Source organism: Chrysemys picta, chromosome 2 (genome assembly GCF_011386835.1).
Source record: "Chrysemys picta bellii isolate R12L10 chromosome 2, ASM1138683v2, whole genome shotgun sequence".
Classification (NCBI taxonomy): Eukaryota; Metazoa; Chordata; order Testudines; family Emydidae; genus Chrysemys; species Chrysemys picta.
Genome location: NC_088792.1, coordinates 286,899,594 through 286,927,208, shown reverse-complemented (window position 1 = coordinate 286,927,208; position 27,615 = coordinate 286,899,594). Strand labels below are relative to the sequence as shown.

Here is a 27,615-nt window from a genome sequence, read left to right as displayed (position 1 = left end):
CCAACCAGCGGGTTCCAGCCAGAGGAGGGCAGAGAGGAAAGGAGGCCCAGACGACCCTGTTTACCTGGAGAGAAGACAATGGACAGAGGGGGACTTGGGGCCGGTGATCTCAGATGCAACTGGGAAGCAGGGGGGCTCTGGGCTGGAGAGGAGGGGCAGGCAGAGCCCACCTGGATGCAAGGAGACTGGGATGTACTGGGCTGAGGGAGGACAGGCCTGAGGTCCTGAGTGTTTCCTGTGTTGTGTTCAATGCTCAATAAACCCTCCTGTTTTACGCTGGCTGAGAGTCACTCCGGTCTAGAGAACAGGGTTGCATCATCCCCTTCAGAGGGAGGGAGGCCCCGGGGGGTGCAGAGCGAGTGGACTCCCTGAGAGAGCCCACGGCGAGAGACAGACGTGCTAAGGCTCAGAGAGGTGCGCTCCAGGAGGTGGAGGGGCCTAACCCCGAGAGAGAGTGAACCCCCGAGAAGGGCTGTCTCACTGAAAGGGGTGCCCCCTCCCACCCCTATGGACCGCACAGGGCCATGAGTGGGCACGATCTGTGAGTCCGTGACACCCACAAAGCTAGATCTAATCCCTGTAGTTAGTGATCTGGGGTCTGGTTCTTAATCATATTCTCATCTTTGTTTTTCTGGGAATTCAGTGTTGCTCATGAATTCTGGGTTGTAAGTGGAATGGACTGTGTTCTGGTGAGTTATCCTCCCTCCTGTCTAGTCTATTTCTGGGTCAGAAGGCTATCTGTGAACCGTGTCTGTTTACTTACAGTCTTAGGATAGGTGCCTGTAATAGTATGTGAGGGAAGGCATCTCTGCTTTTCTAAGCCAAGTCCCTGTTTGTGTACTGCAAGACTTTATCCGAGAGGAACCACTGGATTCCCTAGCTTCCCCCACTGCACTACAAGGGAACGACTGTCACTGGGTATCTCTGATAGGGTATGTCCCGCTGTGCTCACTGGTCTTGTGACGTCTCCGTATCAGGGACCAGCTCATTTTGTTAATAATTCACATTGGACTAGAGCTGGGTGAACGCTGCAGGGTCAGTTCGCTGTGGGGCTCACCAGTTAAACTCCACAGTTCAGAGAATCCTAGAAATGTAGGGCTGGAAGGGTCCTAGAAAGATCATCCCGTCCGGCACTATACTTAGACCGTCCCTGACAGCTCTTTGTCTAATGGGTTCTTAAAAACCTCCAATGGTGGATTCCACAACCTCCCTTTGAGACCTATTTCAGAGCTTATCTATCTTTATAGTTGGAAAGTTTTTCCTAAGATCTAACCTAAATCTCCCGTGCTGCAGATTAAGCTGATTCCTACTTCTCCTACTTCCAGGGCACACGGAGAACAGTTGATCAGGGTCCCCTTTGTAACAGTCCTTAACATATCTGAACACGGTTTGAACATATTTGAGGTCTGGCTAAGATACAGAGGCCCCTGGAGGAGGGGAAGCAGGTTACAGGGATATGTGTGCAGCTTTCTTGGGGTGCCCAGGCTCTGAGTCACCTTGTTACCCATCTGGCGAGAGGAAGATTTTCTCAGGGAGCTGATATCTAGTCAAGCATAACATCAGCGGTCTGTTAGCCATCCTACCAATCTCCACAGGGCTCTGCCGCCCCTTGCTCTGCCTTGCACGGTAACAGTAGTTGCACCGCAGCCCACAAGCCCCTCTGAAAGTGTCCCCCAGTAGCATCGGGTTACTGTGACAGGACACTCTCAGAAATTACCAGGGAACAGAATCCAAACAGCTTGATTGGTACAGCTCAAGATCAGATTGTTTATAACCTCGCAGCAATGAGATATATGTATAGTGGAATAATCCTAATTTTATTATCAAAGATTTAGATTTAAGAGGTACTGAGTCAGGATAATGGAAACAGAACTGGTTACATATAAAATGAAAATCATAACATGCTTCTTAGAGTCTAAATTTTACATTAACAGGCTAAAATCAATTATTACAGCAGTTTTTCACCTAAAGCAATCTCCCAGCATCATCATTAACCAACATGCCTGGGATCCAACTTTCCTGAGGAAGGAAAAAGGCTTTTTCATGCTGTTACCAGATGTGCCCGTCACTTTGGGTAGGCTCATTGATTAGGATTACTCTTCTGGGGGAGGGGGTCTGTAATTCTATCAATGTGCTGCTTGTGTCACTTGTGTGTTCATATGGAGCTCTACTCCTTCTTTCTACAAGTCCCCTCCCAATGGAGCTATCCTGCAGGACCTAGGTCCCCCAGGGCTGGGTTCCTCCAGCCCTAGAACTAGAGCGTCCCCTACCACATTGGCTGGGAGAGTGCATGCAGTGAGCGGTGAGTCTGAATGCTGAGCTGGTGTTTGCCCCAGGGAGAACGCCCCCTACCGCCTGGGCTGGGAGAGCACATGCAATGAGTGGCGAGTCTGACAGCCCCAGCTGGCACCCGCCCTGGGCTGGGACGCCCCCATCCCCAGAGCACCCGGGCTGCTCTCAATCCAACATCTGCAGCCAGGAAGGGATTGAAGTGAGGTCAGTTCAGGTGAAAACCTGAGTCCCATGGAGGGGTCAGAGGCAGCTGGTCAGGTCTCGCCTGGCCCCTCTGGAAACAGCACGGCTGCTGGCCTAGACAGCGCCCGCCCAGAGCGCTGGGATGCCTCAGTCATTTTTGCTGCAGGAAGGGCATAGACGAGGCTGAGAGTAACAGGGGTGCCCGTTACCCTGGTTCAGAAGGGGTTAAACACAGCAGGGACTGTTGGTCCCAGCTGTTCCCTGGGCTAGGCGGAGAAACTGGGGTTCCCCAGCCAGGATTTCCCAGCACCCCCTCCTCCCCCCAGCACAGGCCTCACTCTCCTGTACAAGGCCTGTTTGGCCTCCCCTGCCATCCAGTCAATGACAAAGTCCATCTGGTGCATGAATGGGGACATGCGGGCGGCCACAGTATGGGCAACACTCAGCACCACGCTGGGCTGTTCCCGCACGATCCTGGGGAGAGAGCGGGTAGCTCGTCAGTGCACAGGTGGCCCCGTTGCTGCCAGTGCGCTGCTGACTGCAGCCGCCCCATCCCTGAGTCACCCACCTCCTCTGGAACAGAGCCAGCCAAGAAAACAGGGCACCAGGACAGATCACAGCCCAGGGCAGGAGAATCCAGGCCCATGCAACAGGTGCACCATTGGAGGACTGGGACATGGGGCCTTTCCCCTCTAGGGGGAGGCAGCTCCAATCCAGCCCAGGGCAGGGGACTGGCTGGTTTATGGGGGTGGGGAATGGGACACGGGGCCTTTCCCCTCTAGGGGGAGGCAGCTCCAATCCAGCCCAGGGCAGGGGACTGGCTGGTTTATGGGGGTGGGGAATGGGACACGGTGCCTTTCCCCTCTAGGGAGCACTGGCCCCAATCTGACCCAGGTCACCAGTCTAGATGGAAGTGGGGTGGGAAGTGGGCAGACCCTGCCCACAGGATGTGGAGGGGAAGGGGGACACCAACTCGTAGAAGTCCGACGTGGAGATCTTGAGGAAGGTGCAGTCACGGTTGGCTTTGATGGTGAAGATGAGGGGCTCCCCGGTCAGCACAGCCAGCTGGCCCACCATCTCGCCGAGCTGTGTCAGGAAGAGGCACACATCCTCCGCCTTGTCGATCAGGCGCTGGTAGACGTGTAGGCAGCCCCACAGCACGAAGTGAAGGCTGACGTCCTCTTGAGGGGTGGGGCGGAGGAGAGAGAGGAATGTCAGCCCCAGCACCAGGGTGAGGGGCAGGCCTGCCCCCAAGGTGCGCACCCACAGACAGGCAGCCAGGAGACCTGGGGGACAGCCTACAGCTCCGGCTGAGCCTGAACTCTCTGGAGCACCCCACTAACCTCGGCAGAGCCACAGCCCAGCATAAATTCCCCCAGCTCCATGGAAACCAACCCCTCCCCATTCCGGCTGTGCAGGGTTTGAATGTTTCCTAGGCCTGAGTCCCAGCACCCGGGGGGAGGGAATGGGGGATTCCTGGTAGAGTCCACTCCGCAGGGACCAATGCACCGGAGACACTCACACCGGCGGGTTTATTAGGCAGCTGGAAGCCGGCGTGGGAAGAGCTCAGGTCACCATAAGCGTTAAAGCACAGGCAGGTCCCGTCAGCCCAGAGCAATGCCCTGCCAGCTGTCTCTGACGCCCTTCCTTAGGCCAAGCAGTGAGAGCTCCCAGCCTCTCCCAGAAGAGCTCTTTCCCCCCAGCTCCCACCCCCCAGTCCTTTGGTCTCGAGCCAGGGTCTCTGCTCAGATCCCGGCTGAGAGGCGGTGGGGCGTTGGTTGCCAGTTGTCAATGTGCTGGTGACCGGGGTTTTCCATTGATATGGGTCAGCCTCAGCCAGTCCTTTCTAATGACCACTTCAGTCCGCTCAGACAGTGAGGACACCCCCCACCCCCATGTCTCTCAGTCTGCCCTGAAAGCAAACAATCCTTTCCCACCACTGGGTAGCCATGCAAAATATAGGGGAAACTGAGGCAGGCAGGACTCAAAAATATTACAAAAAATTCCCATTTCGTCGCACCTGCCCCTGTGGTGGAGGATCCCAAAGAGACAACAGAGCCCAAGGACTGGGCCGTTCCCAGTTAAGCCAAGGCAGGCTGGGCATGGGCAAACAGCCTGGCTGGAGACCAAGGGAGGGCGGGAGAACAGATGGCTGCAGGGTGCTTCTGGGAGCAGAGACTCCAAATGGGGAGAACACGAGGCTGGAGTTCAAAGGATCAGGAGGTGGCACAGCCCTGGCTCCCCCCAAGACAAACTGTCCCATGCTCGCCTGTCTCGTGCTAACCGAAGGGTCCCCAACACCATATTGCAGATGGTTCGTAACTCCCCCCTCTCTGGAAAGGCCGCACAGGGTCACTGCAGGGACTGGCTGATGCAGTAATCCCTGACAGGGAAAACGTCCCCGAACATGAGCTCACGGTGAGCAGCAGGGGACGCTGGAGCCCAGAGGCCCAGACTTAGAGGGGCTGAGGCTGGTGGCTTGCCCTGCGGAGACAATGTGACCCCTGGGATCTGATGCATTACAGGGGTCACCCCAGGATGCTATGCAAAGGGCACGGCTCAGCACAGACCGTGTGAATCAGTAACAGCCGGTCCCAGCATATAGTGCAGCACCACAAGCCAAGCACCTGACCTGCACAGGCTGCGACTGCACGGGCCACATCCCAGGGAGGGGGGCTGCACTGCCGGGTGCCGGGCTGTAGAGTAGCTGGGCTGGCTGCTCCAGCAGCAATGCTGCCCCAGGCCAGGTCTTGGGCGAGTAGGGAGAACCCCTCCCAGCCTGCCCTCCAGCTAGTAACTCCTCCCGCCTGCCACACACCCCACCCCTGCTGTCGGAGGGACCAATGGGGGCGGGGCAGGGCAGCCACACACAGCCCTAGAGGAACTGGAAGCCAGCAGGCTCCCCACAGCTCAAACCAGGGGGAAATTCTTTCCCAGCCCCTCCCCCAGTCCAAGGACAGTGTCTGACCCCATCAGCCCCTCCACTCACCAGCCAAGACTTGCCCAGGGATGGCTGAGCCCCAAAGGTGCCAGCGCATTCCTGGGCAAGTATCAGAGCCTCTCATCCCACCAGGAGCTGTGCTGCCTTGGGTCGGGGACCGTGGGCTATGCCAGCGGGCCAGCACTTCCACTGCCCACGGGTGAGACCACTACACTGCTCCATATCCCCCGGGAACACAATCCCACCAGGAGACACCACACCTGGCCCCACATCCCAGGCATAACCCCCCAGCCGCCCCTCCTCACCATGCTGGTCTGGAGCTGATCCTCCACAAAGAACTTAAGGTTGGGCTGTGAGCCCTGTGTGGAGAGAGATGCAGACAGAGCTTCAGTGCAGCAGGCAGGCTGATGCTGCCATCAAAGCCCATGGGCCCAGCCCTACGGCTGCTCCCCCAACATCTGGGCATAAGGATCTGACCACAGCACCTTCCATCCCAACACGCTTTGCTGAGTGTGCAGTGTGTGCAGGGACCACTGGCCCACCACTGAAATGCAGCCACCTCTGGAGTGAGGCTGGCAGCTGTTCAAGGGGCACATAACAGTGCAGAAGTAGAAAGGACATTGAAGTGGAGGGCAAGTCTCCAGCAATCCTGGGACACTGTGTCCTGGGCAGGCCCCAGGAGGCCACACCTACCCAGACACATCCCAGAAGGCCGCTGGGCTCTGGAGAGGCTTCTGCCAAACCCCAGTACCACATCTGGGAAGAAGGTTCCTATGGGAGATGGGGGAGTCGTGGAGCTGGAACGTGACCTGGATGCTGGATTTAACATTCCCAAGTCAGAGGGGAGGGGCATCCTGCTGGGGCAAGTGGGGGTCCTGGGGAGGACTCTGACTGGGATGGCAGCCAAGGTGCCCTGCACTAGGGAAGTGTCCCCAGCGCCCAGGAAATGGTGCTGGTGGGGAGGGTCTCTTCAGGTGCTTGTCCAGTCAGTGGACAACACCAGCCGGGGGAGCTCTCTGAACATGGGTGGCAGGGGTGGAACAATGGGGTTGAGAGGCTGGGAACTCGCTCACTCCAGTGACTGCCAGGCTGCAGAGGACAAACTGCCAGGGGCCCCAGCAAGGAACTGGACAGCACCTACCTCCTGCTCGTCCTGAGGCTCAGACTCACTCTGCCCCATGTCTGCTGCTGGCCCCGGTCCCAGGCCCCTCCCAGAAAGGTGCCTGAGAACAAGCAGAGACGTTTGTGCTGTGCCCTTTGGGGGAAGCCAGGGTTGACCGTGCACAGCTCCCATGACCCCCTAGCACCACAGATCTCCTTACTCACTCTCCCAATAGTTTCCCTCCCTCACAGAGGGCCCCATTCCCCCCACCGCACCTCCCCAAGACAGCACCCTCCCAGCCAGCCTGTTACTTCCTGCTGGTTCCTGGCTGGGAGAGCAGGTCACGGGGCAACATGGGGCTGGCCCTTCCCTCCCTGATCCTCATCCCACTGCCCTTGACCTGAACTGCAGACACACCTGGGAAGCAGCTGGTCCTGTGGGGCGCCCCACCAGTGCTAGCCCCACTGCTGGGGGAAGGAGTGTTGCTGCTTGACCATCTGTCAAAGGAGAAAGGTCCCAGGCAGAGTCCAGACCCTGCCCACTCACCTCCTGAGCCAGTGGTGTCCCTGCCCCATTCCAGGGCAGACGGGCCCTCTGCACCTGCCCTCCAAGTCACCTCCTTGTCTATCACCAGACACAGGCACCATGACTCAGACCCCAAGCCCCTGCCAGCCAGTGCAGAGTGCGGGGTGTGGAGGAGAGAGTCCCAGTTCACACTGTGGAAGTGGGCAATTTCCAGTTCAGGACAGGGCTGGGCACTGGGGGTCAGGCCTGGCCTGAGACCAAGGGCTGCTTCCCAGCATGGGCAGACTGGTACCCATGAGTTAGCCTGGTTCCAATAGCAGCGGGGCCATGGCAGATTGTTGACTCCCACCTGAGGATGTTCCCTGGGGGTGGGCAGGATTGTACTCTGGCGGCCACCCGCACACTGGGGCCACACTGCTACGGTTAGCGCACTAGCTTGAATAAAACTGTGCCTCTGTCCACCTGGCTAGGGAGCAACCTCCTAGCTGCTGTGTAGATAGACCGGGGTGACCAACCTGAGCCTGAGAAGGAGCCAGAATTTACCAATGTGCATTGCCAAAGAGCCACAGTAACACATCAGCAGCCCCCCGTCAGCTCCCCCCACCCGCCAGCAGCACCGCGGATCAGCGCCTAACTCTCCACCCCTGTGCCTCCCACCAGCCGCGATCAGCTGTTTTGTGGTGTGCAGAAGGCTTGGGGGGAGGGGAGGAGGAGGAGCAAGGGCACGGCAGACTCCGGGGAAGGGGCGGGGGCCTTGGGGGAAGGAGTGGAGTGGGGCTGAGGCCTGGGACAGAGCCAGGGGTTGAGCAGTGAGCACCCTGTAGCACGCTGGAAAGTTGGCGCCTGTAGCTCCAGCCCTGGAGTGTTTCTAGTGTAGACATACCTTGATGAGACTCAGGCCTTTTAGAAGTACAATAGAAGGGTTAGAACAGTTCTGGAGAAGGGAAACTTCTCGAGTATTGATGTAACAACAGTCATCTTGGTTATCACCAAGGATCAAACCCAGGACCTTGTAACTGTATGACCCACTACTGTTTGAGCTACGGGACGAACTCCCATAGCTAGGAGCTGTAGCAGAATGAGACCCGTGGTGGACCAGCCCCTAGAGGACACATAACACACACTGATCAATGAGATACACAGAGAAAGCTTAAGTGAGTATTAACCAGGTGATGTGTGGACACACACCAGGCTTTTAGGGCCGAATGTATTGCTGACTGATTACAGGCTCAGTTGAAAGTTGTCAGATAGACGGGGCTTAAGGGATCAATGGAGTTAAAGGAAGAAAACACCTGCTGGGTTTCAGTAGATCATCAACTTTGTATTCTGGTAGGAAGAAAGGACGGCCCTTGTGGCTAAAATGCTAGGCTAGGACTCCAGTGATCAAGCTTCCATTCCCAGCTCTGTCCTAGAGTCGCTGTGTGTGTGACCTTAGGTGTGTCACTTAGGCCAAGGTTTTCAAAATTGCCTTGTGATTTTGGTTGCCTAACCTGAGACCTTAAAGGGGCCTGATGTTCAGAGGGTGAGTGCTCAGCACTTTTGAAAGTCAGGGCCCTTTTAAGAGGTCTCAAATCACGAGACACTTTAGAAAACCTTAGCCCTGCAGGTGTTGACCTGCTGTAATTGTCCTGCCTCTCTTTCTGTTGCTAGATGTTACATTTAAATACCAGACTGAGACCCCACAGATAAATGAGCAGTTGGAGATGCAAAGATGTCTTTCTGCAGGTACATGGAAGGGGTTTATTTGGGCTTTGAGGGTTTTCACACAGAGCACACAGAAAACTCTAAGCCTGAGGATTCTCAGCTTATCCAGGGTTTACCACGGATGTCAGTGGGAGCAGAATCAGTCCAACACAAAGTGCTTTTGAAAATTCGACCGTATCATGCTTAGGTGTGTGACGCCCCCACTGTACATCAGAGTTCTGCAGTTAAGGCACCAGCCGGAGATCCCGGAAGTCAGATTTCAGAGTAGCAGCCGTATTAGTCTGTATCCCCAAAAAGAACAGGAGTACTTGTGGCACCTTAGAGACTAACAAAGGTATTTGTGCATCAGCTTTCAGAGTTCAGCTCCCATCTCTACCCCAAACTCAGTGTGACTTTGGGCAAATTGCTCAGTCTCTCTGTGCACCGGCTCAGGGCCCCCCAAAGCTCTAATCCGCTTCTGCTTGAGACAAGAGCAAGGCCGGCTGGCTTTCCGCTCGGAAAGAAAACCCTTCGCTCTGGTCTATGCCGTCTGTCCTGGGCTGGGCGAAAAATGAGCATGAGAATTTTTCAAAGTCTCCTTTAAAGGACCCCAAAAAAGGGAGGCAGGGGGAGGCATCCGTCATCTCCTAATTTTTTTTTTCATTGACCAATTCAAACCATTACCGAGAGCAGGGATCTCTGTCCCCACGCCCTGGCTTCCCATCCAGGGCAGGTGGAAGGTCCACGGCTCCCCATAGCTGCCTGCACGACTGTTACCCCAACCCAGCTCCAGCTTTTGCCCTGGCCTGGGGCCTCAGGGACCAAAGAGCTGCAGCCTCCTTCAGTTCCTGACACCCTCCTTCAGAACAGTGACTGGCTTTTGTCACAACTGATTTTCTAAGACTTCAGAGTGGACCCTACAACCCACAGCTCTGAACTCTCAGCAGGGTCCTGGTCCGCCCCTTCACATGAAAGCGATCGCTATAAACAGGGAGGGGAACAGCCCTGGCAGAAACGAGGGGTGGGGTCTCTCTCTACAGGTTAAACATCAAATAGAGAATTAAAGGAACTAGAGCTCACCACGACACAAGTTTGTACTTAAAATAAAATCCTTTAATTTGTAATTCAGGAGAGGGATAAAATTGTACAAACCCCCAAACCCTAATACAAAGCATCGCACAGTCCCTGCTCCTCCAGGGAGACACTTAGAGCACAGAACAGCTCCTGGCAGCCCAGCAATGGGCTCCCAACATTCGCACCCAGACCAGTGGCTTCGCTAGGTGGGCTGAGTGGAATCGATGGAACAGAGTCCTAGCGTTACTGGAGTTGGTGGCTGGTTTCAGGAATCTCTGGGGCTGGTCCCCTCGCTCTCTCCTCCTGTCTCCATCTTCTCGCTGCTCCCCGGCTCCTTTCCCTCCATGGCCAGGTTTCCTTCTCCTGCCTTCACGCCCTGGCAGACGGTGATGGGAACGGCTCTCCCTTCTGCAGCTGGCAGGGCCAGATGTGGCGCCTCGATGCAGAGCTGCCCATCCTGGGACAGGGAGCAGAGCACGGCCTCCACGTTCACGTCTTCCGGCAGGAGAGTTTCTCTGCGGATCTCCCTGTATTCGTGGGAGCAGACTCCAGCCTCCGACGCCGTTTTCTTCTCCTGCTTCCCCGTCACCGTCAGCTTCCTCCCGTCCACTCTCACCATCAGCTCAGCTGGGGAGAAGCCGCTCACGTCCATGGAGAGCTGGAACTTGTCCTTCCCCTGCCCCTGGGAGCCGGGCTCCTTCCCAGCCCCCTCCGCCAGGGACCGGCTGCTCGGCCTCGGCCTCCTCCCCTGGCCCTCCCCGCAGAGAAGGGGAGAAGCCAGAAGGAGGGAGTGTCTCAGTCGCTCCATCTCCTCCAGGTGCGTCTGCACGTCCCCCACCAGCTGGGCCAAGAGGCTGTGGGGCCCCGGTCCCAGGAGCCTGGGCACTGGGGCGCTGCTGCCAAGCCACACTCGGAGTGGGAGCATCCTGCCCCCCCGGGGCCTGGAGCCGCTGGGCCGAGTTCAGCTGTTGAGACGCTGCTGCTGGAGCCGCCTCTGCCTGACTCCCTGCCCGGCTGCTGCTCACTGGCTGCGGCAGCCCCCGCGCCGCCTTTTATAGCCTGCTCGGGCCGCGCCGGGCCCTTCGGGAACCTTCCCGCTGCTGGGGGGCGGGGCCTGGAGCTGCTCGGGAGGGGCGGGGCCTGGCTCTGCTCGGGAGGGGCGGGGCTGGGGCGGGGCCTGGCGCTGCTCGGGAGGGGCGGGGCTGGGGGCGGGGCCTGGCTCTGCTCGGGAGGGGGCGGGGCTGGGGCGGGGCCTGGCGCTGCTCGGCCGGGGCGGGGCTGGGGGCGGGGCCTGGCGCTGCTCGGGAGGGGCGGGGCTGGGGGGGCCCAGCAGCTTCCAGCAGCCGCTAGGGGGCGGAGCTCCCGGGCCGGGCTTTGCTGGATCCTTCCCGATCCCGCTGTGTTGGGGGCGGGGGGCGGGTCTCATGCCGAGGGCACGGGCTGGAGCCGGGGGGGGGGGGTTCACGCCGGGGGTACGGGCTGGAGCCGGGGGGGGGGTCAGGCCGGGGGCACGGGCTGGAGCCGGGGGGGGGGTTCAGGGCCGGGGGTATGGGCTGGAGCCGGGGGGGGGTTTCAGGGCCGGGGGTACGGGCTGGAGCCGGGGGGGGGGTTCAGGCCGGGGGTACGGGCTAGGGCTGGAGCCGGGGGGGGGTTCAGGGCCGGGGGCACGGGCTAGGGCTGGAGCCGGGGGGGGGTTCAGGGCCGGGGGCACGGGCTGGAGCCGGGGGGGGGGTTCAGGGCCGGGGGTATGGGCTGGAGCCGGGGGGGGGTTCAGGGCCGGGGGTACGGGCTGGAGCCGGGGGGGGGGGGTTCAGGGCCGGGGGCACGGGCTGGAGCCGGGGGGGGGTTCAGGCCGGGGGTACGGGCTGGAGCCGGGGAGACAGTCCCCGGGCGGGGTCTGGGCGGGGGGCGGGTTGGACAGTCCATGTGCGGAGCAGACACGGGAGACGGGCGAACACCCCCCACAGCGCACGTGTAATAAACAGTAACAGAGACTCGTGTCCGGTCCGGGGGGGTCACACCCTGCAGCTGTCTCTGCCCCCCGAGCTCCCAGCGGCTCCTCCTAGGCTCTGTCTGAGGGAGGAGCTGGGGGGGGGGGGGCTGAGCAGCAGGGAGACCATCCTGTCCGAGCTCCCCCCCCCCCGCGTCCATTCACAAACACGAGGCTGGAGCTTCAGGGCACCCGAGAAACCCTCCAAGTTTGGCAGCCCCACAAACGGCAGATCCCGACCCCCGCTGGGGGCAGGGGCTGGAAGGGGGGGGGCACTTTATTCCAAATGTGAATCTGGTTCCTCAAGGGCGGGGCTCTAACGGGGGGGGGAATATCCCGTTCGGGGGGGGGGGGAGGTTTCTGCCCGGCGCTGGTCCGGGAGCGGGTGTCTGTGCTACCGGGCTCCGAACCCCCCGGGCAGAGCCGGGCTCCAGCCTGTGCCCCGCCGCTGAACCCGCCTCCCCTCCGCTCCAGCCTGTGCCCGCCGCTGAACCCGCCTCCCCCCAGCTCCAGCCCGTGCCCCCGGCATGAGACCCGCCCCCCCCCCCCGCCCCCCAACACAGCGGGATCGGGAAGGATCCAGCAAAGTCCATCCGGGAGCTCCGCCCGCCAGCGGCTGCTGGAAGCTGCTGGGCCCCCGCAGCCGAGCAGAGCCAGGCCCCGCCCCAGCCCCGCCCCTCCCGAGCAGAGCCAGGCCACGCCCCCAGCCCCGCCCCTCCCGTTCAGCGCCAGGCCCCGCCCCCCCAGCAGCGGGAAGGTTCCCGAAGGGCCCGGCGCGGCCCGAGCAGGCTATAAAAGGCGGCGCGGGGGCTGCCGCAGCCAGTGAGCAGCAGCCGGGCAGGGAGTCAGGCAGAGGCGGCTCCAGCAGCAGCGTCTCAGCAGCTGAACTCGGCCCAGCGGCTCCAGGCCCCGGGGGGGCAGGATGCTCCCGCTCCGAGTGTGGCTTGGCAGCAGCGCCCCAGTGCCCAGGCTCCTGGGACCGGGGCCCCACAGCCTCTTGGCCCAGCTGGTGGGGGACATGCAGACGCACCTGGAGGAGATGGAGCGACTGAGACACTCCCTCCTTCTGGCTTCTCCCCTTCTCTGCGGGGAGGGCGAGGGGAGGAGACAGAGGCCGAGCAGCCGGTCCCTGGCGGAGGGGGCTGGGAAGGAGCCCGGCTCCCAGGGGCAGGGGAAGGACAAGTTCCAGCTCTCCATGGACGTGAGCGGCTTCTCCCCAGCTGAGCTGATGGTGAGAGTGGACGGGAGGAAGCTGACGGTGACGGGGAAGCAGGAGAAGAAAACGGCGTCGGAGGCTGGAGTCTGCTCCCACGAATACAGAGAGATCCGCAGAGAAACTCTCCTGCCGGAAGACGTGAACGTGGAGGCCGTGCTCTGCTCCCTGTCCCAGGATGGGCAGCTCTGCATCGAGGTGCCACATCTGGCCCTGCCAGCTGCAGAAGGGAGAGCCGTTCCCATCACCATCTGCCAGGGAGTGAAGGCAGGAGAAGGAAACCTGGCCACGGAGGGAAAGGAGCCGGGGAGCAGCGAGAAGATGGAGACAGGAGAAGAGAGCGAGGGGACCAGCCCCAGAGATTCCTGAAACCAGCCACCGACTCCAGTAACCCTGGGACTCTGTTCCATCGATTGCCCTCAGTCCAGCTAGCGCAGCCATTGGTCTGGGTGCGAATGTTCGGGAGCCCATTCCTGGGCTGCCAGGAGCTGTTCTGTGCTCTAAGTGTCTCCCTGGAGGAGCAGGGACTGTGCGATGCTTTGTATTAGGGTTTGGGGGTTTGTACAATTTTTATCCCTCTCCTGAACTACAAATTAAAGGATTTTATTTTAAGTATAAACTTTTGTGTGGTGGTGAGCTCTAGTTCCTTTAATTCTCTATTTGATGTTTAACCTGTAGAGAGAGACCCCACCCCTCATTTCTGCCAGGGCCGTTCCCCTCCCTGTTTATAGCGATCGCTTTCATGTGAAGGGGCGGACCAGGACCCTGCTGAGCGTTCAGAGCTGTGGGTTGTAGGGTCCAGTCTGAGGTATTAGAAGAACAATTGTGACAAAAACCCGGTCACTGTTCTGAAGGAGGGTGTCAGGAAGGGGGCTGGGATCCCAACACCTGGTCCACGATCCTGAAAGGTACTTGGAGGCGCTTCTCTGCCTCTTTAGACTCGAAAGCCCCTCTTTACGTGTGTTTAGAGTTTTCAAACCTACCTCTCCATTGTTACCTTAGATCATAGAACCCTCTGGGATGTCAACTGAAATAGAGCGGAAATACACAGTGTGTTGACTGCCTGTCAGTGTCTTTGAGTCACTATTTTGTCTAACTGTGGAAATAGACCAAGTCAGTGCTCAGCCTCCTCCATAGAAACCCTTTTTCTCTTTAAATCAGTGGGGAACATGACCCTGGTGGAGGTTCAGATATGCTGAGTGTAGGGTCCTGGTTTTGAGATAATGAGAAAGTTGTGACTAAAGTCAGGTCACTGTTCTGAGAGTGTCAGTCAGGTCAATGGTGCTCAAAGTTTTCCAGTCGCTCCCCCCACTTACCAGAAATTTAATCTGTCCACGCCCCCCCTCCCCACCCCCATTACTGCACAGCCCAGGCTTCCTCATCAGTGAAGCTTGGGCTGAAGGGGGAGGTGGGGTTGGAGCTGGTCTGGGGGCAGAGCGGGAATGAGAACAGAGCTGGGCTGGGGCAGGCAGTGGGGTGTGGAGCTGCGGTTAGGGGCAAAGCTGGTCTGGGGACAGAGCAGGGATGGAAGTGTGGCACTCCCTCCCTGCCCTGCCCTGCCCTGCAGGCTGGCTCCAGCCATGCCATGTGCTCCCCCAAAACATTCCTCTGTGCTCCCCTGGGGGGGTGCACCCCACACTTTGAGAGCCACTGACTAAAGGGGTGGGCACTTGGTCAGGGAGGGGACTAGGAACCAACTAGCAGCACTCTGTTTCTAGCACCCCATCCTGTAATTTGCCAGGTGCACACCGGGGAGGGTCCTGGGGGGCACAGAGGAATAATTGTGATGGGAGTAAACTATAAAATCAACTTCTGCAAAGCTCAGTGCACAGGACAGTCGAGGGGGAGCCAAAGCGTGGCCTTATCGCTCATCAGTGAATCCTATGGGAAGAGGCCTGTTTGGCAGGGCCAGCTGCACAGCTCGCGGCCCCATGGGGAAACCCAGCGCTTTCCTTCGCTCCCAGGCACACAGGGACTTCGCTAGGAGGCTGTGGCAGCAGAATGCCGTGTGTGTGCCAGGACGGTGCCTCTGAACCTTTCCAGACCACTGGCCCCTTTTCAGGAGACTGATTTGTCTTGCTACCCCCAGGTGTCACCTCCCTTAAAAACAACTTGCTTACACAATGCGACATAGAAATACGAAAGTGTCACAGCCCCCTAGTACTGAAAAATGGCTTTTCTTTCTCCTTTTTACCAGATCATTATAAAATAAATCAGCTGGGATGTAAATATTATATTTACATTTCATTGTACAATATATACAGCTAGAGGTGCCAGAACTGGGCAGGGGGGCCTTACAGGCCATGGACTTCCCAGTTTTCTGCCACGGGCCTGGCTCCTTGCCCCTCCTCTTCTGCTGAGTCCCCACCTCCTGACCAGGCTGGAAGCTGGAGCCCGGCCAGGGTAAGAGAGGCCTGGGGATCCTGGGAAACTGTGGGAAGCCGCAGACCTGCAACCTGCGCAGGGTGGGGGCACTCAAGAGCAGCCCCCAGCCTGTGTCCCTGCCCTCCGGGCCCCCCACCCAGGGTAGATGGAGGGTCCGCGGCTCCCCACAGCTGTCTGCTCTTTCCACGGCCCGGCTGCAGCTCTTTGGTCCCTGAGGCCCCAGGCCAGGGCAAAAGCTGGAGCTGGGTTGGGGTAACAGTCGTGCAGGCAGCTATGGGGAGCCGTGGACCTTCCACCTGCCCTGGATGGAAGGCCAGGGAGAGGGGACAGAGATCCCTGCTCTCGGTAATGGTTTGAATTGGTCAATGAAAAAAAAATTAGGAGATGATGGATGCCTCCCCCTGCCTCCCTTTTTTGGGGTCCTTTAAAGGAGACTTTGAAAAATTCTCATGCTCATTTTTCGCCCAGCCCAGGACAGACGGCATAGACCAGAGCGAAGGGTCCTCTTTCCAAGAGGAAAGCCAGCTGGCCTTGCTCTTGTCTCAAGCAGAGGCGGATTAGAGCTTTGGGGGGCCCTGGGCCGGTGCACAGAGAGACTGAGCAATTTGCCCAAAGTCACACTGAGTTTGGGGTAGAGATGGGAGCAGAACTCTGAAAGCTGATGCACAAATACCTTTGTTAGTCTCTAAGGTGCCACAAGTACTCCTGTTCTTTTTGGGGATACAGACTAATACGGCTGCTACTCTGAAATCTGACTTCCTGGATCTCCGGCTGGTGCCTTAACTGCAGAACTCTGATGTATAGTGGGGGCGTCACACACCTAAGCATGATACGGTCGAATTTTCAAAAACACTTTGTGTTGGACTGATTCTGCTCCCACTGAAGTCAGTGGTAAACCCTGGATAAGCTGAGAATCCTCAGGCTTAGAGTTTTCTGTGTGTTCTGTGTGAAAACCCTCAAAGCCCAAATAAACCCCTTCCATGTACCTGCAGAAAGACATCTTTACGCATCTCCAACTGCTCTTTTATCTGTGGGGTCTCAGTCTGGTATTTAAATGTAACATCTAGCAACAGAAAGAGAGGCAGGACAATTACAGCAGGTCAACATCTGCAGGGCTAAGGTTTTCTAAAGTCTCTCGTGATTTGAGACCTCTTAGAAGGGCCCTGACTTTCAAAAGTGCTGAGCACTCACCCTCTGAACATCAGGCCCCTTTAAGGTCTCAGGTTAGGCAACCAAAATCACAAGGCAATTTTGAAAACCTTGGCCTAAGTGACACACCTAAGGTCACACACACAGGGACTCTAGGACAGAGCTGGGAATGGAAGCTTGATCACTTGAGTCCTAGTGTAGCATTTTAGCCACAAGGGCCGTCCTTTCTTCCTACCAGAATACAAAGTTGATGATCTACTGAAACCCAGCAGGTGTTTTCTTCCTTTAACTCCATTGATCCCTTAAGCCCCGTCTATCTGACAACTTTCAACTGAGCCTGTAATCAGTCAGCAATACATTCGGCCTTAAAAGCCTGGTGTGTGTCCACACATCACCTGGTTAATACTCACTTAAGCTTTCTCTGTCTATCTCATTGATCAGTGTGTGTTATGTGTCCTCTAGGGGCTGGTCCACCACGGGTCTCGTTCTGCTACAGCTCCTAGCTATGGGAGTTCGTCCCTTAGCTCAAACAGTAGTGGGTCATACAGTTACAAGGTCCTGGGTTTGATCCTTGGTGATAACCAAGATGACTGTTGTTACATCAATACTCGAGAAGTTTCCCTTCTCCAGAACTGTTCTAACCCTTCTATTGTACTTCTAAAAGGCCTGAGTCTCATCAAGGTATGTCTACACTAGAAACACTCCAGGGCTGGAGCTACAGGCGCCAACTTTCCAGCGTGCTACAGGGTGCTCACTGCTCAACCCCTGGCTCTGTCCCAAGCCTCAGCCCCACTCCACTCCTTCCCCCAAGGCCCCCGCCCCTTCCCCGGAGTCGGCCGTGCCCTTGCTCCTCCTCCTCCCCTCCCCCCAAGCCTTCTGCACACCACAAAACAGCTGTTCGCGGCTGGTGGGAGGCACAGGGATGGAGAGTTAGGCGCTGATCCGCGGTGCTGCTGGCGAGTGCGGGGAGCTGACGGGGGGCTGCTGATGTGTTACTGTGGCTCTTTGGCGATGCACATTGGTAAATTCTGGCTCCTTCTCAGGCTCAGGTTGGTCACCCCGGTCTATCTACACAGCAGCTAGGAGGTTGCTCCCTAGCCAGGTGGACAGAGGCACAGTTTTATTCAAGCTAGTGCGCTAACAGTAGCAGTGTGGCCCCAGTGTGCGGGTGGCCGCCAGAGTACAATCCTGCCCACCCCCAGGGAACATCCTCAGGTGGGAGTCAACAATCTGCCATGGCCCCGCTGCTATTGGAACCAGGCTAACTCATGTGTACCAGTCTGCCCATGCTGGGAAGCAGCCCTTGGTCTCAGGCCAGGCCTGACCCCCAGTGCCCAGCCCTGTGCTGAACTGGAAATTGCCCACTTTCACAGTGTGAACTGGGACTCTCTCCTCCACACCCCGCACTCTGCACTGGCTGGCAGGGGCTTGGGGTCTGAGTCATGGTGCCTGTGTCTGGTGATAGACAAGGAGGTGACTTGGAGGGCAGGTGCAGAGGGCCCATCTGCCCTGGAATGGGGCAGGGACACCACTGGCTCAGGAGGTGAGTGGGCAGGGTCTGGACTCTGCCTGGGACCTTTCTCTTTGACAGATGGTCAAGCAGCAACACTCCTTCCCCCAGCAGTGGGGCTAGCACTGGTGGGGAGCCGCACAGGACCAGCTGCTTCCCAGGTGTGTCTGCAGTTCAGGTCAAGGGCAGTAGGGTGAGGATCAGGGAGGGAAGGGCCAGCCCCATGTTGCCCTGTGACCTGCTCTCCCAGCCAAGAACCAGCAGGAAGTAACAGGCTGGCTGGGAGGGTGCTGTCTTGGGGAGGTCGGGTGGGGGGAATGGGGCCCTCTGTGAGGGAGGGAAACTATTGGGAGGGTGAGTAAGGAGATCTATGGTGCTAGGGGGTCATAGGAGCTGTGCACGGTCAACCCTGGCTTCCCCCAAAGGGCACAGCACAAACGTCTCTGCTTGTTCTCAGGCACCTTTCTGGGAGGGGCCTGGGAGCGGGGCCAGCAGCAGACATGGGGCAGAGTGAGTCTGAGCCTCAGGACGAGCAGGAGGTAGGTGCTGTCCAGTTCCTTGTGGGGCCCCCTGGCAGTTTGTCCTCTGCAGCCTGGCAGTCACTGGAGTGAGCGAGTTCCCAGCCTCTCAACCCCATCGTTCCACCCCTGCCACCCATGTTCAGAGAGCTCCCCCGGCTGGTGTTGTCCACTGACTGGACAAGGACCTGAAGAGACCCCCCACACCAGCACCATTTCCTGGGCGCTGGGACACTTCCCTAGTGCAGGGCACCTTGGCTGGCATCCCAGTCAGAGTCCTCCCCAGGACCCCCACTTGCCCCAGCAGGATGCCCCTCCCCTCTGACTTGGGAATGTTAAATCCAGCATCCAGGTCACGTTCCAGCTCCACGACTCCCCCATCTCCCATGGGAACCTTCTTCCCAGATGAGGTACTGGGTTTGGCAGAAGCCTCTCTAGAGCCCAGCGGCCTTCTGGGATGTGTCTGGGTACTGTGGCCTGCTGGGGCCTGCCCACGACACAGTGTCCCAGGATTGCTGGAGACTTGCCCTCCACTTCAGTGTCCTTTCTACTTCTGCACTGTTATGTGCCCCTTGAACAGCTGCCAACCTCACTCCAGAGGTGGCTGCATTTCAGTGGTGGGCCAGTGGTCCCTGCACACACTGCACACTCAGCAAAGCGTGTTGGGATGGAAGGTGCTATGGTCAGATTCCTATGCCCAGATGTTGGGGGAGCAGCCGTAGGGCTGGGCCCATGGGCTTTGATGGCAGCATCAGCCTGCCTGCTGCACTGAAGCTCTGTCTGCATCTCTCTCCACACAGGGCTCACAGCCCAACCTTAAGTTCTTTGTGGAGGATCAGCTCCAGACCAGCATGGTGAGGAGGGGCGGCTGGGGGGTTATGCCTGGGATGTGGGGCCAGGTGTGGTGTCTCCTGGTGGGATTGTGTTCCCGGGGGATATGGAGCAGTGTAGTGGTCTCACCCGTGGGCAGAGGAAGTGCTGGCCCGCTGGCATAGCCCAAGGTCCCCGACCCAAGGCAGCACAGCTCCTGGTGGGATGGGAGGCTCTGATACTTGCCCAGGAATGCGCTGGCACCTTTGGGGCTCAGCCATCCCTGGGCAAGTCTTGGCTGGTGAGTGGAGGGGCTGATGGGGTCAGACACTGTCCTTGGACTGGGGGAGGGGCTGGGAAAGAATTTCCCCCTGGTTTGAGCTGTGGGGAGCCTGCTGGCTTCCAATTCCTCTAGTGCTGTGTGTGGCTGCCCTGCCCCGCCCCCATTGGTCCCTCCGACAGCAGGGGTGGGGTGTGTGGCAGGCGGGAGGAGTTACTAGCTGAAGGGCAGGCTGGGAGGGGTCTCCCTACTCGCCCAAGACCTGGCCTGGGGCAGCATTGCTGCTGGAGCAGCCAGCCCAGCTACTCTACAGCCCTGGCACCCGGCAGTGCAGCCCCCCTCCCTGGGATGTGGCCCCTGCAGTCGCAGCCTGTGCGGTTCAGGTGCTTGGCTTGTGGTGCTGCACTATATGCTGGGACCGGCTGTTACTGATTCACACGGTCTGTGCTGAGCCGGGCCCTTTGCATAGCATCCTGGGGTGACCCCTGTAATGCATCCGATCCCAGGGGTCACATTGTCTCCGCAGGGCAAGCCACCAGCCTCAGCCCCTCTAAGTCTGGGCCTCTGGGCTCCAGCGCCCCCTGCTGCGCACAGTGAGCTCATGTTCAGGGACGTTTTCCCTGTCAGGGATTACGGCATCAGCCAGTCCCTGCAGTGACCCTGTGCGGCCTTTCCAGAGAGGGGGGAGTTACGAACCATCTGCAATATGGTGTTGGGGACCCTTCGGTTAGCAGGAGACAGGCGAGCATGGGACAGTTTGTCTTGGTGGGAGCCAGGGCTGTGCCACCTCCTGATCCTTTGAGCTCCAGCCTCGTGTTCTCCCCATTTGGAGTCTCTGCTCCCAGAAGCACCCTGCAGCCATCGTTCTCCCGCCCTCCCTTGGTCTCCAGCCAGGCTGTTTGCCCATGCCCAGCCTGCCTTGGCTTAACTGGGAACGGCCCAGTCCTTGGGCTCTGTTGTCTCTTTGGGATCCTCCACCACAGGGGCAGGTGTGACGAAATGGGAATCTTTTGTACCCTGGCGCAGAAGGGGTTAAACACAGCAGCCAATATGATAACATGGACCGGGAATAAGCTGCTGGATATGGTATAGATAGCAAACACCAACACAGGAAACACTACAAGATTAGGGGAACCCATATTACTTAATATAGTCGCTCTTGAATGAGCGGAATGTGTCAATTCAGCAGGGGTCTCTACTGATTTCCTTCCAATATTCAACTGTTACAGGAACATTGTCTCCCCATTGAGAGCTATAAGCAATAACATCCCAGACTCCCTCTGCCTTTCGCCCTCCTCTGCTAACTGCTGCCTGGTGAATCCCCACAGGCCCTGAACCCGGGGGACACTAAACTGGAGAATGAGGTGGTGATGGAGACTAGGGACCTGACCATTCAGTGACCTTTTTCTATGAGGTGGAGGATCCTAGTAGCTAACTTTGGAGGATGAGATATATCTGCTGAGTGCCTTCTTTGAAGGGCAGAGCATCCTTATCGCCCAATAACATCAGTGGGAGTTTGAGAACACTCAGCAACTCATAGGATTGGGCAATACAAATACAAAGGCCTTGGGTGGCTAAAGTTAAGCACTAAAATCTGCAGTTAGATGCCTAAATACTCATTATAGCCACCTGCAGCCGTGCTGATTAAATCTCTATCAGCACTGTGGTGTTTAAAATAGATATTGACATCAGACAACTTTATGCCAGGTGAGTGAATTTTCCAAACCTGGATACCTAAACTTTGACTCCTAACAATCACATGTAGGTGCATAAATAGGGGTGGGATTAGTGGTAAAGTCACCTTTTTGCTGCCCTATGTTGCAGTGGAGCAGGACAAAGTAGCCATAAAGCTGCCCTAAGAGGCAGCTAGGATTTCCCCAGCATGTGCAAATCCCTAACACACAGAGAACTAGCATATATAGTGTACTGCCAGTGTAGCTGGCTGTATGTCACCAACTCCTAGCTTCCCACCCAAGTATCTGGGGTGTGATCTGGAAACAGAAGATGACACACACAGTGTGCGTTGTGCTCCAGCAATCTCCAGTACAGCAATGGCTGTTACAAGTCGGCATAATTTAGAACAACCCAGAGTCTAGAGCTCAGGTGTATTTGAGGATCTGGGCTGGTACTTGACTGTTCCTATAGTAATGACCCCTGAGCAAGCAGTATAATGTACATGCTTATCACTGAGCTTGTCCAGAGGCTGCACGTCCATCAGAATGACTAGATGTCCTGATGTGTAATAAAAACGTTTTGAGTAATAAAAATCAACCCAGGCTACTTTACAGGGCCTCATCCTTCTCTCACTTACAGCATCTGAGCAGTAGGACAATGGCTAATTCTGCCCAGTATTATAGTTGCCTCTCTCTTCTTCCAATTTTGGGTAGCAGGAGTGAGTAGTATAAGGGCCCTACTGTCAATCAAACATGAACCCCACACCTAACCCAATAAGCCCTGCCCACCGGTCATTGGAAGTCCCACCCCATGGGGGTATTACTTCCGGGGTCAAGGCGGACACATGACCAGAAGCAAGGTGTGTCATGGGACCCCTCTAAGAACTCCTACCACTGCTCTCTACCAATCAGGAGGGGTTTCAGCCACTGGGGACCACCCCGAGAGGATATTTGACCAATTGGGGGGAATTCTGGGGTGGGATGACCAGTCCGGAAGTGGTTCGTGTGACCCTTCTAAGAACTCCTCCCACCACCCTCTACCAATCGCGATGAGTTTCGGCTGCAGAGGATTGCTCCGAAAGGAGATTTGACCAAAATAGGGCAGGTTCTGGGATGGGGTGAACCACCCAGAAGAGGGTCGTGTGACCCCTTTAAGAACTCCTCCCAATGCCCTCTGCCAATCAGAATGCAGCACCATCACCCCATAAGTCCCAGCGCTGGGCAGAGGAGGCCATCTCTTACCAAGAAGATGTGTTTTAGAAATCATGGAAAGGCTGAGAGGAAACATGGACTTCTTTGCCACCCCCATGAGAACTTTGGACTTTGTTTTAACCCCGAGGACTTGTGTGGAGAAAATGTTACAGCAGCGACAGTTCTGAAGAGGATGAGGGAGCAGCCGAGGGGATTCCTTTGGCCCAGCCATTGATGGATATGCCAGAAGCCAAACCCGAAGCCCAACTGCTCATGACACACCCCGATGAGCATGGTGGCCTCTCGTCGTCCACCACCCTGGAGGAGGAAGGGGATCATGGCTTGGGGGAGTCTCCGGCGGACACGGTGAATGGAAAAGACATCGCTCAGGTAAACGAATGATTAAGAAGCGACAGTCGATGATGGGGTGTAATGGGGTTAGGAACCTGGGGTTGTGTAAATCTAAAAACAAGCAATGGGAAATTACACTTGTTTCTTGTCTAAAAATCTCTTGACAGCTCGACGATGCCTTTCTAGAGGACCCGGAGGCCCTGGTCAGGATTGTATCAAGCAGCGAAGATGAACTCTGAGGATGATGGCTATGAGGAGTTTAGGAGGAGGTTTGGCATGGAACTCACTGAGCCAGTGCCACGTCGTGAGCGTAAAAAATTATGCGGACTATTGTACGTGTTGCTGTTTGTGCTGTTCTTAATCACTGTCTTAGGGAAAAGCTTTTTGAAGATTCTGAGGGCTGTGTCATAGATGCACCAGCCCCCCGGCACCATGACCGTGTGACTTGGACTTCAATGGATATAAACTGCAAGCTCCGGGGCTTGTGTGCTGAGCTGTGTTTGGAAAGCTTATTGAACACTATTATTGCCATAGGTTATGCTATGCAATTTCTGTGCCTAACCCAAGAACATTTAATGCAAGGGGTGACCTTGATAAATGCTGTGCAATTCAGTGGAGACCCTGATCATGTTTTAAAGAAAATGCCCAAACTGGAAGATGCCTGCTTACAGAGTTATGTTGACCGTCTGGTCCGCACAAAAAGTGACAGAACCCTGCTTAAGAAAAAGACTTTTTGTAAGAAATCTAATAGGATTAAGTTAGAGAATGGTGAGGGGACAGCCTTAGAAAGCCTGAATCCTCAGAAAAGTATATTTTTTTATGATTTTGAATACACGCAGGAGACTGGGTTGCACACTCCCAATTACATTTTTGCTATGTCCCTAAAGCCGGAAAAGTCCTGGGAATTTAAGGGTGATGAGTGTCTTTCTATGGCTGTTAAGAACTTTATCGGCAAAGAGTTCCAGGACTACATATTCCTAGCGCACAATTCCAAAGGTTACCATGTGTATTTCATCGTTAGACAGTTACTGAAGGAAAAGATGTGCCTAGAATTGATCACTCAGGGAAGTAAACTAATGTATGTGGAAGTTAAGGTCCTGGGCATTCGTTTTATAGACTCTTTAAACTTCTTGCCCATGAAGCTTAGCAAGCTCCTGCAGGCGATGGGGTTTGAAGGGTGCAAAGGGTATTTTCCACATTTTTTTAACACTTGAGAAAAATCAAAATTACATGGGGCCTATGCCCGGCATGGAGCACTATGGTGTAGAAAGCATGATGCCCAGGGAAAAAGCAGAGTTTCTCGACTGGTATCGGGACCACAGGTATGAGATGTTTGACTTGCAGAAAGAGCTCGCGTATTACTGTGAGCAGATGTCAAAATTTTGAGACAGGCTTGTATCCTATACAGAAAAGAGATTATGAAAATGACGGAGAAGGGAGATATAGTAGAGAGAGGACCTGGTAAATTCATTGAGATAAAACTGTGTATAGACAAACGATATCCGCCTATATTACAAACCTAACCCCAGGGAAGAAATTCACTATTATGATTTTACCAGCCTGTACCCTTTCGTAAGCAAAACCCAAGAATACCCTATCGGACACCCCGATATACTTTATGACAAATTTGGACCCCTTGCAAATTATTTTGGAATTGCAAAAGTTAAAATGTACCCCCCACGAGGCTTCTTTTCCCCATTGTTACCTGTCAGAGTGGGTAACAAGCTTATGTTCCCGCTATGACAAACCTGTGCTGAAACCGAGCAGCGGGAGATGTGGCACCCATACTGACGAGGAGAGGGCCATCCTGGGGACTTGGTGCACGGTGGAATTGAATGCGGCCATAGCGAAGGGGTACACAGTGGCTAAAATATATGAAATCTGGCATTTTAATGAAAAATCTGATGAACTGCTTTCAGAATACATAAAATTACACCTCCACCAGAAACAAGAGGCTTCAGGGTATCCCAGCTGGTGCACAGACAAAGAAAAACAAAATAAGTACATTAACGATTTCTACCAGAAAGAAGGCGTGCATTTACGCCAACACGAGATCAGGTTTAACCCCGCTAAACACCAAATCGCCAAACTGTTTTTAAATTCTCTGTGGGGTAAATTCGGCCAAAGAACAAACCTACCCAATAGCAGCATCGTGAGAAACCCTGACGAACTCTTTCAGTACCTGTTTTCCCCCCCACTACGAGGTTTCATCCTGTGAGTTTATCGACGATGAAACAGCGTGCGTGTCTTGGAAGCATGCAAAAGACTAGTACTCAGTCTCTGGAAATACCAATGTTTTCATAGCCTGTTTCACCACTGGTTACGCCCGCTTAGAACTATACAACCTGCTAGACAGGTTGCAAGAGCGGTGCCTGTCCCATGACACTGACTCGGTGATATCTGTGAAAAGGGAGGGTGACTGGAATCACCTCTGGGGGATTATTTAGGGGACCTCACGAGCAAGATCCCGCCAGATCAACACATCACCCAGTTTGTGTTGGCAGGCCCGAAAACATACGGGTATAAGCTGTAGAGAGGAAAGGCCTGTATGAAAGTCAAAGGTTTTACCCTGAACGTAGAAAACTGTGAAAAGATCAACTTTGACAGTCTGCAAGATCTAGTCCTGGACTATTGCATGGGCCTGTGAGAAAACACCTCAAAAAAGATAGAGGTGCAGCAGCCCTCTATCGTAAGGAACAAAAATCAATGGCAAATAGAGACAAAAACCCTTAATAAAACACAGAAAGTCGTTTACAACAAGAGGGTCCTAGGAGAAGGGTTTAAAACCCTGCCCCATGGCTTTTAAAATGGATACAAGGTGGAAACACCCCTTTTCTGCAATTCGTGCGGGGCCTAGCAACTGTGGGAAAAGTTACTTTATAAAAAATGTTTTGGATAATGCCAAACAAACATTGTCTGTTATGCCTGAGAATATTGGATAACATGGCTATCAAAATCATTGCAAGATACACATGTCTGGGCTTGTTGAAACATGTTTTGAGCAAGGCTAGGCATGCCCAAGAATTTAAATTTAGTTTTTACAAAATTCATCACCACCAGTCGTTTTGCACTAAGTCGTTAGAATACAATTTTTAAATCCGGTCAAAAGAGAAACCCTTGCTACAATGATGTAAGAAAAACACGCAGTGATAGCCGCAGGCGACGGAGCAGGGGTCTTGTAATTGTCTATTGTGAAACACAATGTCTCTGGCATTTTTGTTTAAAAATTTCATAATGCTTTTAGGAAACAACACGCTGTTTGGGGGGTGCCCGTATGAGTCAAAAAACTCTCCACGGTTACGCTCCGCCAGATACAAGGCGAGCCAGTGTTCACCAAGTTGGTTGCGTGGATGCGTGTTGACCACCAAAGCTAGGGGTCTCTGAGATTGTGATAGCTTGTGGCCAGGGAGCCAAAGGAACACATCTAAGAAATTCTTTTTCGTGTAATGGGCCATTGATAAGACATGTGAGAGCTGCACGGTGTCCATGTTCACATATAGTCAAAGAGAACGTTTCTCCTCTGATTTATCTCTATGACATTGTCAAAAACCCCATATACGATCATATTGATGGTGACGGTTAAAGCCTTCCCAAAACGTATTTCTGTTCTCAGGTTCCCGGTTTTAATCAGGGAATAGTGATCGGCGCATTCCTGGTCGGGAGACGGGTCAAAGGCAAACAAGGTGTAACCCAGTGTAAACTCCTCACGGTCGATTAACAGAGAATGATCTTTCGTGTGTTTACCAGCTGTCTGTACCACATTCATGTATTCTCTCACGCAGCGTCCTACCTCGAAGTCTGGTTGCAGAGGCTTGGTTGGTATCTGTTCACCATCTCCATACAAGGCCAAAAAATTAATATCATAATGTTGAAAATGAAAGGGATTTTTTGTGTAACTTCTGCTAAAGGCATCATTATCCACAAACCCCAGGACAAGCATTTTGGGTAAGTGTCCCAAAAACAGGTTCTCTTGGTTACTGACCCTGCTTCTCGCAGGGATGCTAAACACTTTCATTCTCACACGGTCCATGGGATATTTAGCATTAGTGGTAAGCAGGGCCTCCACGTGCCCCAGATGAACACTCGGGGCCACCTGTACTTTCTTCACAAAAAGGGATGCTGACACAATGCCATTAAACAGAAGGCGCCTTTACTGCGTGTCAGTTTAATTTTCACATCCACTCCGTTCAATAAAAGTTTTTCATGAAAAAACAGGTCGCTGCGTAGATGACCCAGCAGCTCTACCGTCCTGCTCTGGGCAGTCAGCTTTGCACGCCTCACAAACCCTAGATTCCCGCCATCCAACTCTGTTTCTTCGCTTGTCTGGCAGTGTCTTTGTAAAACAGGCCAGTGGAAAATTGCGTGGTAAAGGTGTCGGCGCTGTAATTGAGCGCCGATTCTATAAAGGCCATGTAAGGATAACAGTTGTTGCTTTGGCTTACAAGGCCATCTCCCAGCGTGACATCCAACTGACTGAAAACAGAGGCCACGGGGTAATTCACCAGGCCCACTTCAGCGTCCATGACGAGTTCAGTTCCGTCTCCTTTTACAATCTTGCAACATAGATACAGAAGTGTGTTGTTTAAATCCATATAATCGATGCCATTCCGTGCTATAAAATCATCAATGGGGACAGACTTCGTAACAGCCGATACAGGTGGCACCTCGATGTAGATGCTTTTCTCAATGCTGGTCTGGGTAGGGGCTATTTGAAACAAATCTAGTTCGGATTTGGTGCACTCTTC

General features: G+C 55.3%; 2 protein-coding genes and 1 long non-coding RNA gene across 3 annotated transcripts; 1 reads left to right on the top strand and 2 right to left on the bottom strand.

Moving 5' to 3' along the window:
* Window positions 1–1,752: 1,752 nt before the first annotated feature.
* LOC135981849 (uncharacterized) lies at window positions 1,753–6,729 on the bottom strand. The gene is made up of 3 exons (XR_010599044.1): window positions 6,558–6,729; window positions 5,722–5,775; window positions 1,753–3,656 (listed from the first exon to the last, which is right to left on the bottom strand). It is a non-coding gene; the product is annotated as an uncharacterized LOC135981849 (long non-coding RNA).
* A 3,088-nt stretch (window positions 6,730–9,817) lies between these two features.
* LOC135981848 (heat shock protein 30C-like) lies at window positions 9,818–10,894 on the bottom strand. The gene has a single exon (XM_065586347.1). It carries the CDS (start codon window positions 10,723–10,725, stop codon window positions 10,066–10,068), a length of 660 nt encoding a protein of 219 aa, XP_065442419.1. The 5' UTR covers window positions 10,726–10,894; the 3' UTR covers window positions 9,818–10,065.
* Window positions 10,895–12,531: 1,637 nt separating this feature from the next.
* Window positions 12,532–13,622, top strand: LOC135981847 (heat shock protein 30C-like). The gene has a single exon (XM_065586346.1). The coding sequence runs from the start codon at window positions 12,713–12,715 to the stop codon at window positions 13,370–13,372; it is 660 nt and encodes a 219-aa protein (XP_065442418.1). The 5' UTR covers window positions 12,532–12,712; the 3' UTR covers window positions 13,373–13,622.
* The last annotated feature ends 13,993 nt before the right edge of the window (window positions 13,623–27,615 follow it).